Source organism: Ciconia boyciana, chromosome 19, assembly GCF_034638445.1.
Source record: "Ciconia boyciana chromosome 19, ASM3463844v1, whole genome shotgun sequence".
NCBI classification, from domain to species: domain Eukaryota; kingdom Metazoa; phylum Chordata; class Aves; order Ciconiiformes; family Ciconiidae; genus Ciconia; species Ciconia boyciana.
Window position 1 is genome coordinate 4,410,155 of NC_132952.1, and position 14,884 is coordinate 4,425,038.

At 37.6% G+C, this 14,884-nt stretch overlaps 1 protein-coding gene across 5 annotated transcripts in view; it reads right to left on the reverse strand.

Moving 5' to 3' along the window:
* The window catches only part of KIF1B (kinesin family member 1B), a 97,413-nt gene that overhangs the window by 52,650 nt on the left and 29,879 nt on the right, over nucleotides 1–14,884 (reverse strand). For 3 of the 5 annotated variants that reach the window (XM_072884339.1, XM_072884341.1, XM_072884342.1), the window contains exons 8-16: nucleotides 14,580–14,657; nucleotides 14,264–14,329; nucleotides 11,872–11,947; nucleotides 11,492–11,570; nucleotides 10,796–10,938; nucleotides 6,958–7,091; nucleotides 5,771–5,850; nucleotides 4,296–4,371; nucleotides 1,055–1,134 (exon numbers count right to left, since the gene is read on the reverse strand). In XM_072884339.1, the coding sequence (XP_072740440.1) occupies nucleotides 1,055–1,134; nucleotides 4,296–4,371; nucleotides 5,771–5,850; nucleotides 6,958–7,091; nucleotides 10,796–10,938; nucleotides 11,492–11,570; nucleotides 11,872–11,947; nucleotides 14,264–14,329; nucleotides 14,580–14,657 (812 nt within the window). Of the gene's footprint in view, nucleotides 1–1,054; nucleotides 1,135–4,295; nucleotides 4,372–5,770; nucleotides 5,851–6,957; nucleotides 7,092–9,585; nucleotides 9,628–10,795; nucleotides 10,939–11,491; nucleotides 11,571–11,871; nucleotides 11,948–14,263; nucleotides 14,330–14,579; nucleotides 14,658–14,884 lie in introns of all 5 variants that reach the window. The other 2 variants (XM_072884340.1, XM_072884338.1) reach the window with 1 other exon arrangement.

Sequence of the window (14,884 nt, forward strand, 5' to 3'; positions counted from 1 at the left end):
GGAAGTGACAGGAACTTCCAGTGGTGCATTTCAGCTGGCATACAGTGATCATCCCTTCCAATGATCACCATCTGCACTTTAACAAAGAAGCAAAAATGGCTCAAGAGACTCTTGCTGAATAATTTGATGCCACAAGCAGTTTCATCCAGCTTCCAGACAGCGAGAGGTTGGCTGTATCCTGGAGCATGAAGATTTATGTCCATTCCAAACTCAAATATTTGAGCAATTCTAGATAGGGACAACTTAATTTTCAGTCCTAACGTTTATGAACTTCTTGCTCTACTTATTACTCCACACATTTCTGATGTCAGCTAGGTAGGTTCAAAATTTATAATGATTCCCTAAGCTATTCTCATTATTCTGTGCTGAATTCTCTACAAGTTTGATATTCTTTTCAGTGGTCCAATGCACATTAGAGTAGTACCATATAACAGCACCTGTTTGTGTACTCTTCTTCATTTGCTCCCCAGGAATATACAGCCAAACATGGTTTAGTGCTCCAAAGATAACAAAACCCACCTCTCTTCTTCCAGGTGTCTTGACAACAAGTTTTGGAATAAAATCTCTTTTAAATTCCAAATCTGGCAGTTAAATTTAATCTCATATGTGAATGCAGAATACATTAATTGTGCAGAGGCATGGATAACAATTTATTTTAAATAATAAAGTGAACACTCATCCATATTCCGGTTGCTTTTATGAAGTACTATGTTTTTCAACCCTCCACCCATCAACATCTCAAGGGCATTTTCAGTAAGTTTCATTACTTTTGTTTTCCTAGATCTTAAAAGGGATATCATGCTTTCTTTGATTGCCCAGGTGTAGTAACAAACTTCTTAAAGCTGAGTGACTGCACACTTTACTTTTAAAGTGCAAAATCAACTTAAAAGAAAATGCATTTCTGTACTTTTTTCCCACCTACAGCAGCCTCATGCTTCATTTGTACCTGCAAGTTGAATAGCTCAAGGCACAATTATTGTTTATGGTGTCTCCAGCATGGGAATTTAAGCAAGCAAAGAAGCAGACTTCAGAGCATATTAGCACCAATCCTCACCTAGTAATACCATCTTTGATGTAGTAAAGCAGACATTCAGACATGAGTGGATCTTCATTAAGGTTTACAAGATGAGGAGTCTGAAAGAAAAAAAAAGTTAATTAAGAACTGAGGACCTACTTCCAGGCTTCTTCCCACAGCTGTGGAGGATGTATATTAATCCAGCAGTTTTGCTATGTATATCCAGGTTATTCCATAATGCATTTTTTCAAATATAACCTCTTGCAGTACTGAAGAGCATCACAAAGTAACAGCAGAAATACAGCTCAGATTGCTTAGTTATCTGAAATATCAATCAATAGAAGGAATAAAGGCTTCAGCTGGGGGGGGAAAGAAAAAAGATTCCTTGTAAAGTCTCTGTAAAGTTTGATAAGGGAAGTCCAACAGCAGAAAAGGTTGCTTCAGTAAAATTTTGAAACTGATGTAGAATCAACTTTGGCTTTTCTTCGGCAATATAGGTCAGGTGATCATTTGGCAAAGTTTGTTAATGTCAAAAGAAAATCTAAAACTACCAACATTGTCCAATACAAACAGCTAAAAAACTCTTCATCTAAGCTCTTCTAAATTTAAATCCACTACGGTTACTAAACCAACCTTCTTTGGTGAAAAAACCCCATTGGAATCAGCAAACAAGTCACAAGGCCTTGGTGTGAAAATCTAGCCAGTGAGATAGCAGTAAGCACAGGCACAAAAGAAAAGGCAAAATGGTTAAACAGAACTGAAGAAAGATTATAAAAGAAAAATAAAACTTTAATAAGTCACTTATACCTTTGTTACCCTCAAATAGAATGAATTTAGCAAAAGGAAATGAATTTGGCTAAGATTCCTTGGGAATATTGCTTCCATCAACTTATTCTAGCTGCAAAAAAGTTTACTTAAGAGAGATGGTAACAGCACTCTGTTTACAAAAGCTCAACAATTACTGGATGTTCACAATGAAATTTGATTTGGACAAAGAAGTCTGATTGTCAATTGCCCAGTGGAAGACTTAACTATAAAGATGGAAAGGGGGAAAAAAACCAAGACAACTTTTTCACACCTAAAAATATAGGGGGCACCTAAAACGGCAGCTGAAGATGTCCCATGTTGTCATCACTATTCACTGCATTCAAATCAACATTTGGAGCTGTATAAAGCTCTTAAATCAAGAGAAAACTGGAGAGAAACCAAATCCCAGACATAGTCAACTGCGGTAACACCACTACGACTTGTGCCACTTGGACACTTCGAAAATAAAATTGTACCCTATACGTACATGTTTTAGCATCTGAGTTCATTTACTATGTTAAATCAAAGTCTGAATGGGTCTTTCAGAGGCAACAGGGTGCTTTGTAAGAAATAAAGCTCAACAACTTGAAAGATGATGCTAGCAAAACCGACTATTCACTCATTCTGAGATCTATTATTCATCCACAGTTATGTCTTCAACTTTCTCCTGTAGAGCATTCCTCAGGCATAAGCTGAAGGATTTTCCCTGCTCCCATCTTTGACAACAGCACAAGCCATCAAATTCCCACAATCCATTTCAAGAAGTTTCCTGCCGTCAAAGGCAAAACTGGTAGATACAGCAATGACTGCACAATGTGACACCTTTTAATTTGTGACGTGGGCAAAATTTACCTTACAGAGTTCAATTTACAGCTCAGCTGGTAAAAACACAGTGCTGTCCTAGTAGCATATGATTAGATATATACTGGTACCTCAGAAGTCTAAAGACTTTATTAAAAAGCCTTCAAATTTGCTATCTACATCTCCTAAATTTTCACAACAGCAGACACAGTTACTAGAAGGAGAACTAATGAAACTGAAGTGCAAGGATAGCAAGGAACAGAAGCAGACAGGACTAGGTCAAGAGTTTTACTTCTCCTAATAAATCCTATATGGGTAAAAAGAAATACTATCTATTACCAAAGCAACTACTTAATCCAGATGGCATTTATACACAAACCTGATCAGCTGAAAATGCACCAAAAGAGTCATCAAAAAGAGCTGAGGGCCTCTGAGGGAAAATCTAAAAGGAGATGAGGATCCGTAACATAAGAGAAAGAAATGTAAAGAACACTCAACGAATTAGCGTCTTTACAAACCTTAGGGCACTTCTGGAGTAGATAGCAAAAGCGAACCAGAGTTCTACCTACTCCCAACATAACAGTCTAACACTACTTTAAGCGAAGGATTAAACATTTTAACCTATTCTGCTGTCCTATATTTCTGTACAATGCCTCTAGACAGGTCCCTGTTTAAGCTTAGATCAAGTTTGTTACACACTTGCACATGCAAGTTTCAGGCTAAAATATTACCCCGTGCTCCTCGTTCAAAGATTTTTGAGATAAAAGAAAGTACATTCTTTTCCTTGTACTTCTTCAATAATTCTGCTTTAACTGCATAGATACCTGCTTTACTAACTTGATCATTTCATATTTATAGCACTGACTTATGCCCTTCTCCTGCACAGTTCTGCTTCTTTCAAATTTCAGAAAATAGAACTATTGATGTGTACTGAAAGAAATATTCCCCTGCATTCCCCATGTTCAGTGGTTCATTAGATTACAATCCTTTTTTTCAAGGAGAAAAAGGATTAACAAACAAATTCAAGGAAGAGCACCTAAACAAGACTTCAAACTTTTCTGGGTATCTCAAAGAAGAACAGGTAGAGTACATGAAGGTCACACACAGCTACTGCAGAAAATGGCAACAACAATCTAAGATGAGCATTTCCGAGTCGCTACCGAATCAACAAATATGCAAGGAGCTGCAAACACTTCTCCTTGCAGCACAGATTTTTGTAAAGGAAGGTACAAAAAAGTTCAACCATTTTTTGATATCAGAAGCCTCCCCATGAACTTTTCACGCTGCTCCTATTTCATCATTGTATTAGGCTAGCACATGCTTCCCTACTTTAATGACCAATGGAAGCAGCCACAGGCAAGTCTTTCTGCAGCTCCCTAAAAGCACTGAGTACTGTGTTGCATCGCTTGCATGAGGAACAGCGTCCGGCTTCATTATTATGGGCAAAATAACCCTTAGATGTAGAGTGTTTCGATAGATTCTAACACTAAAGCTATTTCCAAAAAGATACTGTAAAAGGAAGTTACTGCTAAGGGTCCAAACCTCACTTATATTCTTCTATACCTCACATGAATACAAGCCCTTGTGTGAATGGTAGCTCCCTCATCACCCTCTCCTCCCAGGCTGATCAGCCCTTTGGAGACATGATGCGATAGTTATCAATTTTCTCTACCTTTTTAGGTGAGAAGACTCCCAGCGTTCCTCCATCTTCCCGAATGGCAACTCCCATTTCTGCCAACAATGCCTCCCTGAGAGAGAAAAGCAAGATATTTACCATAGTTTAGGCTTCTTGGACAAAATAAGGTCTAACAAAAGCCATGTAATGAAATACATTAGACTTTCAACCAGCCTATCCACTGGCCACACAGCCAGGACTGTCACCACCTCATAACACAATAGGGCAAGTTTCTAAACTCTAGGACTAGAGTTTATAGGCCTACAGAACAGCAACAGCCACAATTTTACAGAGATTTAACAGCATTTTAGTGCAATAATGTATCACAACATAAGTACGTTTTAGGACAGGACATTCATTGCTTCTCTAAGGAAGGTTAAAGTCTGTTCTAAATTTAAATGTTTAGTTTAGGTAAAAGGAGCTACCACTATTCATTAATTTACGAAGACTTAACTGGCTCTTCCTGATCTAATATAGAAAGTACCCTCTCCTTCTTAAGGCATACGAAGGATTGTATTGGGTCAAACTGGTCATGTAACACAGTATTCTTGGCTTTGACAAAGCACAACAGTGACGCCAACACAGAAGAATAAGAACATAGCAAACACTGTGGTATTTTTCCCCAACGTATTCTCACAGTCTCCCAATTTCTTCCTAAGGAATTTCCAGAATTAATGGTGACATTTCTTTTAAACAGCTATCCAAAGTGGTTTTGTTGTTGTTTTTTGAGGTTTTGTCATTTTTTTTAATTCAACTCCTAGCATCATCAACATCATGCAGTAAAGACTTGCACAGCTTACCTATGTATTGTGAGAACTTCCTATTTGTTTCAAATCACCTGTCAGCCTTAAAGTCCCTTAGCTCTGTCAGTGAATAATCAACCTCTATCCACTTTCTTCATATACCTCCCATGATTTTATGGACTGCTCAGTCACACTGTTTCCAGGCAAAGATGTTCCCCTTACATATTTTGTAAGCTTTTAATATTCTAGTAAGTAATGCTCTGTTTGGTTGCACCTACTTCCTGACAGTTATTAAGCATCTGTCTTGTTGCTTTAAGACACAATTCAAACCAAAGCTGGAGCTGTTTTGTAATTTTAGATACTCCGGTACTAAAAACTTAATCTTTTCTGCTTAACTTTAGGGCCAGAATTTTTGGAATGTAAGCGAATGGTGGAAGGGGGAAGAAAGAGACCAGGACTCCATGCTGCTTCACGGCAGAAACCAATGTAGCAGCTTAGGATGTTACCTGAATTACAACGGTAAACACTTTAACTGTGGGAAACATAGGAGAGAATATGGCTTTCTCTCAGCATTGCCCCTTCTGTTATATATAACACAAAGATCAGCGGAATTATCACTAAGCACTATTCTGCTGTTCCACTGCTTTTGAACAGAGTAACATTCCCCATTTTCCACACTTCTCCATTTTCTAGAGACCATCCACATCTACAGCACTTCTGATTCCTGACCTTTCCATCCTAATGGCCTCAGTTTTCCTCAGCTTCTCTTCCCATGTTTCATTCAGCTCTGCAATGATCTTCTCAGATTCCTGTGTGAAAATCCCAGAAGCTGTTTTACAATTCTTCGCAAAGTTCTTTACATAATACACAAAGCAATTAAAGTTTGTGCTCAGTTCTAGACCTCAAATTAATTTTGGATATAAAAAGTTCTCTCAGCACTTCAAAACTCTAAGTTGTCTTCCTTAATTTTTAAGAAGGGTATATAGCCTTGAAAGCAAGCTAAAAAAAGATGACTTCATATCTAACCACAGTCAGACTTTAATTTGAACCACCTATTTTTTTTTCCTTTTTTCTTTTTTCTTTTTTTTTTTTTAACCTGATTTACAGACATCATTCAGTAACTGGATGCCAAGGAACTGCAGAGACCACACTGTTATTTCCATGGCAACAGTGGGTTTCCAATAGGAAAGGGATATGCAGTGTGAGTTCCAGCCCATTCCAATCCCTGTGGCACCGTCTCATGGACAAGACATGAGAATGAAGCATAGATTCAACACAGCCAGCTCTCCCCACTCATCCACCCATGGAGACTGGGGGGGCTTTCATAAAAATTAAGAAATACTTCACTGTAAAATGCACTTCTGATGCGGTTCAATTCTATGCAGAATTGGGACAAGGCTGCTATTGTCTGGATAAAGCATGCTATTCTGTGTGCTTCACATTTTAATCTGTGGGGGCTGGGCAAATACAACAGTGGCAGGATTATTCTTCCTCCTTTTTTCAACTTTGGGGTAATTTGGTTTTCTGAAAGCTGAGTGCATTTGCTAGTCAGACTTTGTCCACACTGGTGCTGACCAGGCCTCCTGAAGTCTATACTTATGATCAAATTTTCCATAATTACCACTGCATCAGAGGACCTGTAAACAAGAATCTAGATTTTCATTTATAATTTAGTTGTAGCTCCAGGCTACAATTAAACCTAAGTAATCCTAACAGGAAAGGCTGTGCATGAACCCAGTTTCTAGCCCACCACAGTTAAGTGCCCTTTTTAAGGTGCAAGTGGGTTTCAGACAACTTCCTACAGAAACAGTAACATACTGGATATATTTATGAAGGAACGTTCTCCTGGGTTCACTGCTATTTAGCCTTGGAAAAAGACCAGCATAATAGCCTCCTTAATCTGCAGCAATCCTTACCTTCAAACGTTCAATTGCCTCTTCTCCTCCAGGTGTTGACATGATTCTTTCCTGTATACTGGACACAGATGTTAAGCCCACCTGACTACTGAGAGAGCAGGAGGATGGAGATGCAGTGAGGGACCCCATGGAGGCTGTGGAAAAATTGCCAGGACGTTGGTTCTCGGAGGCTAGCAAGTATCTATGTTTATTGTTCTGAAAATCTTTCAAATCTGGGAGAGAGACACACAGACAGAGGGAACGCAGAAAGATGGGGAAAAGGAAAATAGGAAGAGGGAAGGAAGAGGAAAAAGGAAAGGGAGGAAATACCAGTGTAAGAGGAAAGCATTTAAGCAGCAACAAGACAAGTTTTGTACTTTTTAGATGGCAGTTCTGAAAAATCTTTTAATATTAGTATACATAACATAACGATAAGTCAGTTCAGACCCTGAGGATTATTAGTAAGGACTGCATCATAAACCATTTTGATCAAAAAGGCTTGGAAAAATAAATTACACACTTGCCAAAAAATAGACCATCCTATTCCTAACTGAACACTAAACTGAGCACCATGGAGCTCAGATCAGGAGCAGATTCAGTTCCGCATGAGATTAGTGACATTTTGGGCTGCAGTCTGAATAGACACCAACCCCTTAAACTCAGCAAAACATTCTCTTCCAGACTCCTTTAATCTAAAATTATAATTAAGTAAATCTTTATCACAGCAGTGGTTCTGCTGCTGAACCACCCAGACCACAAGGAAAAAGAACTACCTCTCCTTAAATTCTCACAGGAGAGTATGTAAATCATTTGTCAGGCCATGATGGTGAGAAGAGAATACAAGTTCACAATAACATCATTACATTACTTCTTGACCCTCCTTACCTGAAAAATGGAAATCTAAGATACCTGATCAGTGAAATATCTGATAAGGCTCTCATACTTCAGAAGGTGCTTTAAAGCTTTTTGGTCTTAGTTTAGATGAGGGAGGCCTTAAAAAAAACCAAAATTTCATAAGGCAGGTTTTGTAGCCTGAAAACCTGGAGGCCTGAAAGATGCCTCCTTGAAAGACAGAAAACAAGGAAAAGGTGCATGAATGATTTAAGAACAAATACCCAAAGGCAATTTACTTTAATCTAGCTTAGCTTCTTGGATATGTCTGTAAACCATATCCTCAGAATAATCACACACTGAAAAAAAAAAAAATCTTCTAACATGGAAATATCAGACAACTAAATAGCTCAGTTTTACTAATTTTGATAGTTTTAAATTCTACTTCAAAACCAAATCCTTTAAAATAAGTATCCTTAGGAAAGAAACAGGTCAAATCAGATCTTGCAAGTTATAAACAAGGGCTTCACACTTACAAAAATGAGATGCTCACCCAGACATTGCATAAATTTCCATGTCCTCCTACATCTCCTCTACTCCTATCCTGAAAAGTTCTGCCTTATGCCCTAGTTCACTCCACATTCAACCTGCTGTTTCAGCCTCATGAAACTGATCAAGTCAGTTTGAAAACCACCATCTGCAAATACAGGAAGCAGGGGTGGAAGTTTAACAGAAAAGCAGGTTAAGGAAAGGGAATGCCATCAGGATGAGGAAAGCAGGCATGACGGAGCAGGGAGGACGAAGTCTCAAAAGGCCAATAGACACATGCACTCCTGAAGACAAAGGAAGTGGCACTTGCAATAGCTTTCACAGTTGCTGTGACCACAGAGAACCAAAACCCTCAATATCATGCACACTTCTCCTGGAGGCTGCAGCTTTCACACGGATAACATATGCACACGCTGGAAGCAGCATCAGAACTTAAGACAAGGCCAGGATGAGTCTTTACACCACCAGTAGCTTTAATTTTAGGAAATTTCAGACAGATCTCTTCCAGTTGATATTGTTTGAGTGAGGGTGAAGACTGACTGAAAGAGTTTAAAAAGTCTACCAACCCAAAATTTATATAGAATACCTCTCTCTTTCAATGGACTACGTATATTTCCCTTTCATAAAAGCAAAAAGCAAACAGTAGAACTGAAATAAAATGCTATTTGCTGACTGTTTTTAACCCTATTAAGTTAATCATCTGCAACCAAGTATTTCAGCTCAAATAAGAGACCTTCATCAGTATATGATGTCCGACTTTTTTTCCTTTTTTTTTTTTGTAAAGAGACTATACAAAATAAATAAACCTCAGTCTCCAGGAAGAACTGATAACATTTCACCTTGAGTTACTCAATTGACACATTGAAAACAAATACTTCTAGGTGGAAAAGAGATGTTAAAAGGCCAGGAAGCTAGGTGAGCAGAAGCTGTTTCAACTAAGTAACTTGAGAAAGATTTGAGAAAAAGATTTTCTAGTTTGAATCTAAATTGTTGGCCGTCATGAAAACAGACTAAAGTATTACCACTCTCCCTTCTATATTCTGCCAGAAAGCAAGCAATGAACATATGTTGCATTTTGAACTTTGCACTTTTTTTTGACTGTCAACTCAATCTAAGAAATGCTGGTTAAGCTATTTTCCATGAAACTGCATTGCATTCCACAGTGAGTGTTCTGTCTGGGATTTCCCTGTGAGAAATGCTGGCATGCAAAGCTCAGTTAAAAGCTGACCCAGAGAAAGCAGGTTAAAAAGAGAACCACACAATACACACATTTGCCTCCACTTCCAGAGTATTCATCTCCCATTGGATCAACTGAAAGGAAGCAGGAGGGAAAACACAAGAAGGATCAAAATTGAAGGTTCACCAGTGACAGAGGAAGGGAAGATAATATTACTTGATGTTTAAAGAAACAAAACACAATTTTCAGTAACACATCGTTTTTCCAGTTTTGATTTAGAACCAAAAACCATGCCTGTATCAAGCATGAAAACACCTGCATTTCATTGTCTTCTGGCCCCATTCTCTTAAAAACAAGCAACCAAAAAGGTAAATACGTGTTACACATCTTTAAGCAGCCTGTGACTAAGTCAGGACTTCTGCTTCATGGGCAAATAATCTCTGACAAATCAGAAACTGGTGCAACATCCACTTTTTTTTTTTTTTTTTTAAGTCAAATAATCTTTTAATCCACTGGAATACATTCTGTGTTTTTATGGGCATCTCCTTCACTAGGAATTAAATCACTGTTCATATTATAAAAGAATGTAGCAGCTAGAATTTTAGTTTATTTGCCTTGTTTGGAATGAAGACAAGGAAATAATTCAGGCACAAGTTTGTTCTGGTGCTTTAAGAGGTTGCTGGCAAAGCAAATCAGTACAATACTGCTCTGCCAACCTAACTCAAAATCTCGCCCCAAAAGAATTCATTATTTATTCACAAGCAGCTGTTTCATAGCTAGTTATTTTGAGATGACAAATGGTTTGTCACTCAGGACATTGTCTAACAGGAATTAGCCACCATTTTCTTTCCTGAGCAAGGATGGCATTGAAGCCAGGTATCAACTAATAATCTTAATCCTTTAAGGAGGAAGATGCTTTCTTTCTCAGTATGAAATTAAGTTTCTATATCTCAACTATCCTCCTTTTATTGGCAGCCAGACAAAAAGCCCTCCATAACTCACCAAGGCAACTCTTGAATGTTTAAGTTCTATTAGAAAAAATCATTTCTACAGCAATAGGAAACTGAATCTCCCTGTTTCTCCTGGAGAGTTTGAAGGTGGCCTGTCAACTCTATAGACAATCCTAGGATGGGTTGTTTAAAAACAGAAGAGGCTACCATTTCTAAAACGATGTTCAAAATTTAATATCAGCACCTACATTTAACTTCTATGTTTTAAACCCCTTTATCTTGCAGGCCCAGCTCTCCCTCCTCCAAAAGAGAGGCCAACCTCAAGATGGTAAGGTCTGTTTAATCCACTTACTGTCAATAATATCTCCCAGCCCTTGGGCACGCAGGAGATCCTTAAGCCTTGTCACCTCCTCCTTCAGCTCACGCACCAGCTTGGCATTAGGATCTTCATTGATAACAGCATTGCATTTAATCTGTTTTGCACGATCAGCATATCTGGAACCAGACCAAAAAAATAAAACCTTATAATGAATATATAAGTGCTTATCTGCAACACAGGAATGCAGCAATATAGGAGACATTTAGCTTGCAGCGGTATGTCAGAAGAGAATCCTAGATTATACTCAATCATGCTTTTGAAGTCTTGCTTAATACAGTGTATTGCTGCAAAAAAGATAAGTCCTATTCAAGATGGATGAACAAGGTGCACCATATGTACAACAGACAACATGTTTTTTTTCTTTATTCAGTGCTTTGAAGCCTCAGCTTGACTAATATGCTCAATTTTAGGGACCATACTAGAAAAGAACATACAAAATGAGAAGATGAGTTTGATTTTTTCAAGTTAAGAGTAGGCAATAAATCCCTAGCTCCCTATTCACATACAAAAGATCAGTTTTCCTCTTTCAGGGTAGTTGAGTTCTTGCCAGTATAGAGGAGTCTTCCCCACAGATTTTCTCAAAGTATTACAATCCAAAGGTTTAAAGGATAGAATGTGGCCATTAGAGCTAACAGCTACCCACATCCATCTCAGATAAAAAGAAAGTACCTTAAAGTGCTCAAAGTTTCATCGTAGTTTATGTCTGCCGGACTCAAAGCAGCAACCATCGCAGTTCTGGAGTTACCGCCTATAATGAACAGGCAAGATTTCAGATGAAACTACAATGCAGAATCGAGGCACTAATTACCTACTAAATATCAGTATTTTCCACAGATTATAGAATTGAATTATATCCTACATTACTAAGGAACATACAAAAATCATAGGAAAGAGAGCTGTAACTTTAACAAAGGGTGGAACTATATGACTCAGATTTGACTACTAAAAATATTTAACCTTATACTTGATACAAATTTAAGTGAGTTAAAAGCAGTCAGAAAATTTAGTGAGAACTTCCTTCTGCATTGGCACAGGCAAATCAGCCATACCTAGATTTTCTCGAAGAAGCCACGTTAGTACAGAATCCCTGTATGGTATAAAGTCTGTCTTCTTCTTTTTTTTACTCTAAAAAAAAAAAAAAAAAAAGAACACTACTGAAAAATAGACATAGAATGTAAAATTCATGTTTAAGACATAAAAATCATAGTATAGGTATTAAAAAGAACCATGACACCGTACACATATGCTATCTAAACAGAGTGGTGGCTCATCCTCAGTTGTACAAGTGACTATTGAGTTTGGTATTAGATAACATGCAATGTATTCAGACATCTAAACAGATGATGATAAAAAGTCCCGAGAATTCCCTTGAAGCACTACCTTCAGAAAGGTTTTTCTGTGTATGAAGAATACCTTTCTGACATTTAAATTCTGTGTTCTAACACCATTCCAAGAGAATTTAAGCAGTAAACCTTACTCATTCAGGGGAAGGTTCAATTTTCCTTTGCTAGAAAAGTTACAGCTTTTTAGAGCAGTCAGAAGTCCATTACAGGATATTCCACAGCTACAGAGATACAGGTGCACAAGTGAAAGGGCAACTAGCCAATTTTCCTGTGTTTCTGTAAGCAGTTATTAGGAAACTTGAGGACAGAAAAGATGAAAGTACTCAGACACTGCAATTAGAAGTATGAGTAGAAAGGAAGTAGTTTTAGCAGGGGTTTGTGTGGTTTTGTTTTGGTTAAAAAAAAAAAGACAAAAACTTTATAGAGACTACTCAAACCAAAGCACAAGGCCACAAGACAGGTGCCCAAGTATTTAAGTACTTTGTCCCAAAATCAGTAGTGACAAATGTAGAACTTCCACACAAGAGAAGAGGACCTTCTCAGCACCTTTGGCAGACTTCCCTCCAAATTTCATTGTAAAGGCTTTCCCTAGCTTCTTTATTTGGTCTAAAAGAAACAATGATTAACTTCAAAAGCTCTATAACAGAGTGTGAATCTTGGGTCATCCATTTACTTACACAAATAGTTAGTAGGCAAACATCTTGCTTCAAGAGATGCCAAAAGTTTAATTCCACACAACATTTAACACAGGATATGGCTTTGCAATAAAAGGCCTGATTACAATTTGCATGAAACTCCTCTTGACACTCAAGACGTGCTTAAAATCTTAGTGTTAGTCTTGCAGTAGTTCTATTGTCCCTTGCCAAAGTGAGTAACCTTACAACGGACAAGTAAAATTACTAAGGGCAGGTCAGCACCAGATGCTAAAGCTGAAATCTAGAATAGACTATCACCTACAATCCATCATATGGGGTAAAGAAGAAAGCATAGGGACTAGAAGCATGAAAGCAAAGACAGTTATCCCTACTAAAAGTAAATATTCCCAAGGTAAGTCACCAAATCAGGAGCAGGGATGTAATAAAACAACATTCCTAAATACATACTTAAATATGTACTTTTCATTAATGTATCCCCAACCTTAGAATATTTTTAAATTTTAGTGCTGATAATTCTCAGGCTTCATGACTATAACTTATAGTCAGAGGAATTTCTCAAAGACCTGGCATAAAAGTTCCCTGTTCTTTGACTCCAAAGTGAAGAGAATAAAATCTTACACTTGGGCAAAAAAGACAACATCCACTACTACTCAGACCATCATACCTTGTTGGTGCAGTTATCCTAAGTTGAAAGCATTAAAGAAAGAGGAAGAAGATACAAGATGAGCTTCTTAACAGAGCTTTATATATAATTTCCATGTTATCTTGGATAGTATTTTCTTTTCTTGAGAAGCCCAATGAACGAGAATAGTTTTCATTAAAAAAAAAACAACACCAAAACAACAACAACCACCAAAACACTAAAAAGCACTTAAGTATATCCAACCTGTCCAAGCTGTTGAGAACTCACTTTTAAAAGGAACAGCAATAATTTACTTGGGTTTTTTTTTTAAATAGCAGTTGAATATAAAAGACAAAGTACTTTTCTAGACCTACATCATCATATTTGGATCAACATATCCTCACTCAACACATTAAGTCTTGCCATTGTAAAAAAAGCCAGTGATAATCAAATTATTACACTGCTATTTCTAAAACTTTTAACAACAAAGCTGCAGTTAGATTTCTAAAATTCTTCTTTCAAAAATAAAAAATTACTGCTCTGCACAACTAAAAGCTTGCTACGTGAACATGTCTTCCACACAAATGCAGGCTTCTTTTGCAAGGCTTCTTCACAGCTAAATAAACCAATGCTTCAATCTATCGACAAATAAAGTTTCTACCAGCCTGCATGACATTCACAGAATACGATTAAAACTATTCATCTATCAAAATACACACAGCTAATTTAGCTGAGAACACTAGGCCAAGAACAGTGAATGATTCTGCGGTACCACCTCGGTTTTACTAGCTACGGAAAGGTAAGTAAATGCTGTACTTACCACTTCAGCCAATGCTGAAATAACTTTGCCCAGAGTTGTGAGAGACTTGTTTATATTTGCTCCTTCCTGAGAAAACAGAATGCAGTATTATGTAATATTTAAAATTGTTCAACCATGAACCTCTGTAGGCTAAATGAGCCAAATGTCATAACCATGATCAGAGAGGAGAAAAAAAAAAGTCTTCAGTTTTGCAACTATTTTTTCCGTACTTATAATGGCAATCCTTACTTCTCCTTATTATTTGTCAAGCAAAGACTCCATATGGTGCTTGTGCCCCCAATTCCCTTTCTTTCCCCATACATCAGTGGCCCCATACCTTTAATCGGGTTCCTTTGGCACCAGTTGAATCAGCTCGCTCACTCCCAGCTAGATCCACAAGGCTAATCTTGCTGACCTGAAAAGAGAAAGCACATTAACGAGAATTAGTTCTTGGTGGACTAGAATAAGAACAAAACTTCAAAGAGTTCTATGGCATGAGAAGAACTCTACTGTCTAAAAGATCACCGTAGTGTGCTTAAAACTACAGTCAAACAAAGTCTTCACAAGCAATTAGCTTGATGCCGTTACCTTATGGATAAGAAGTGTCTAGGACTATGCTCTGTTTTAAGTATCACTATAGTT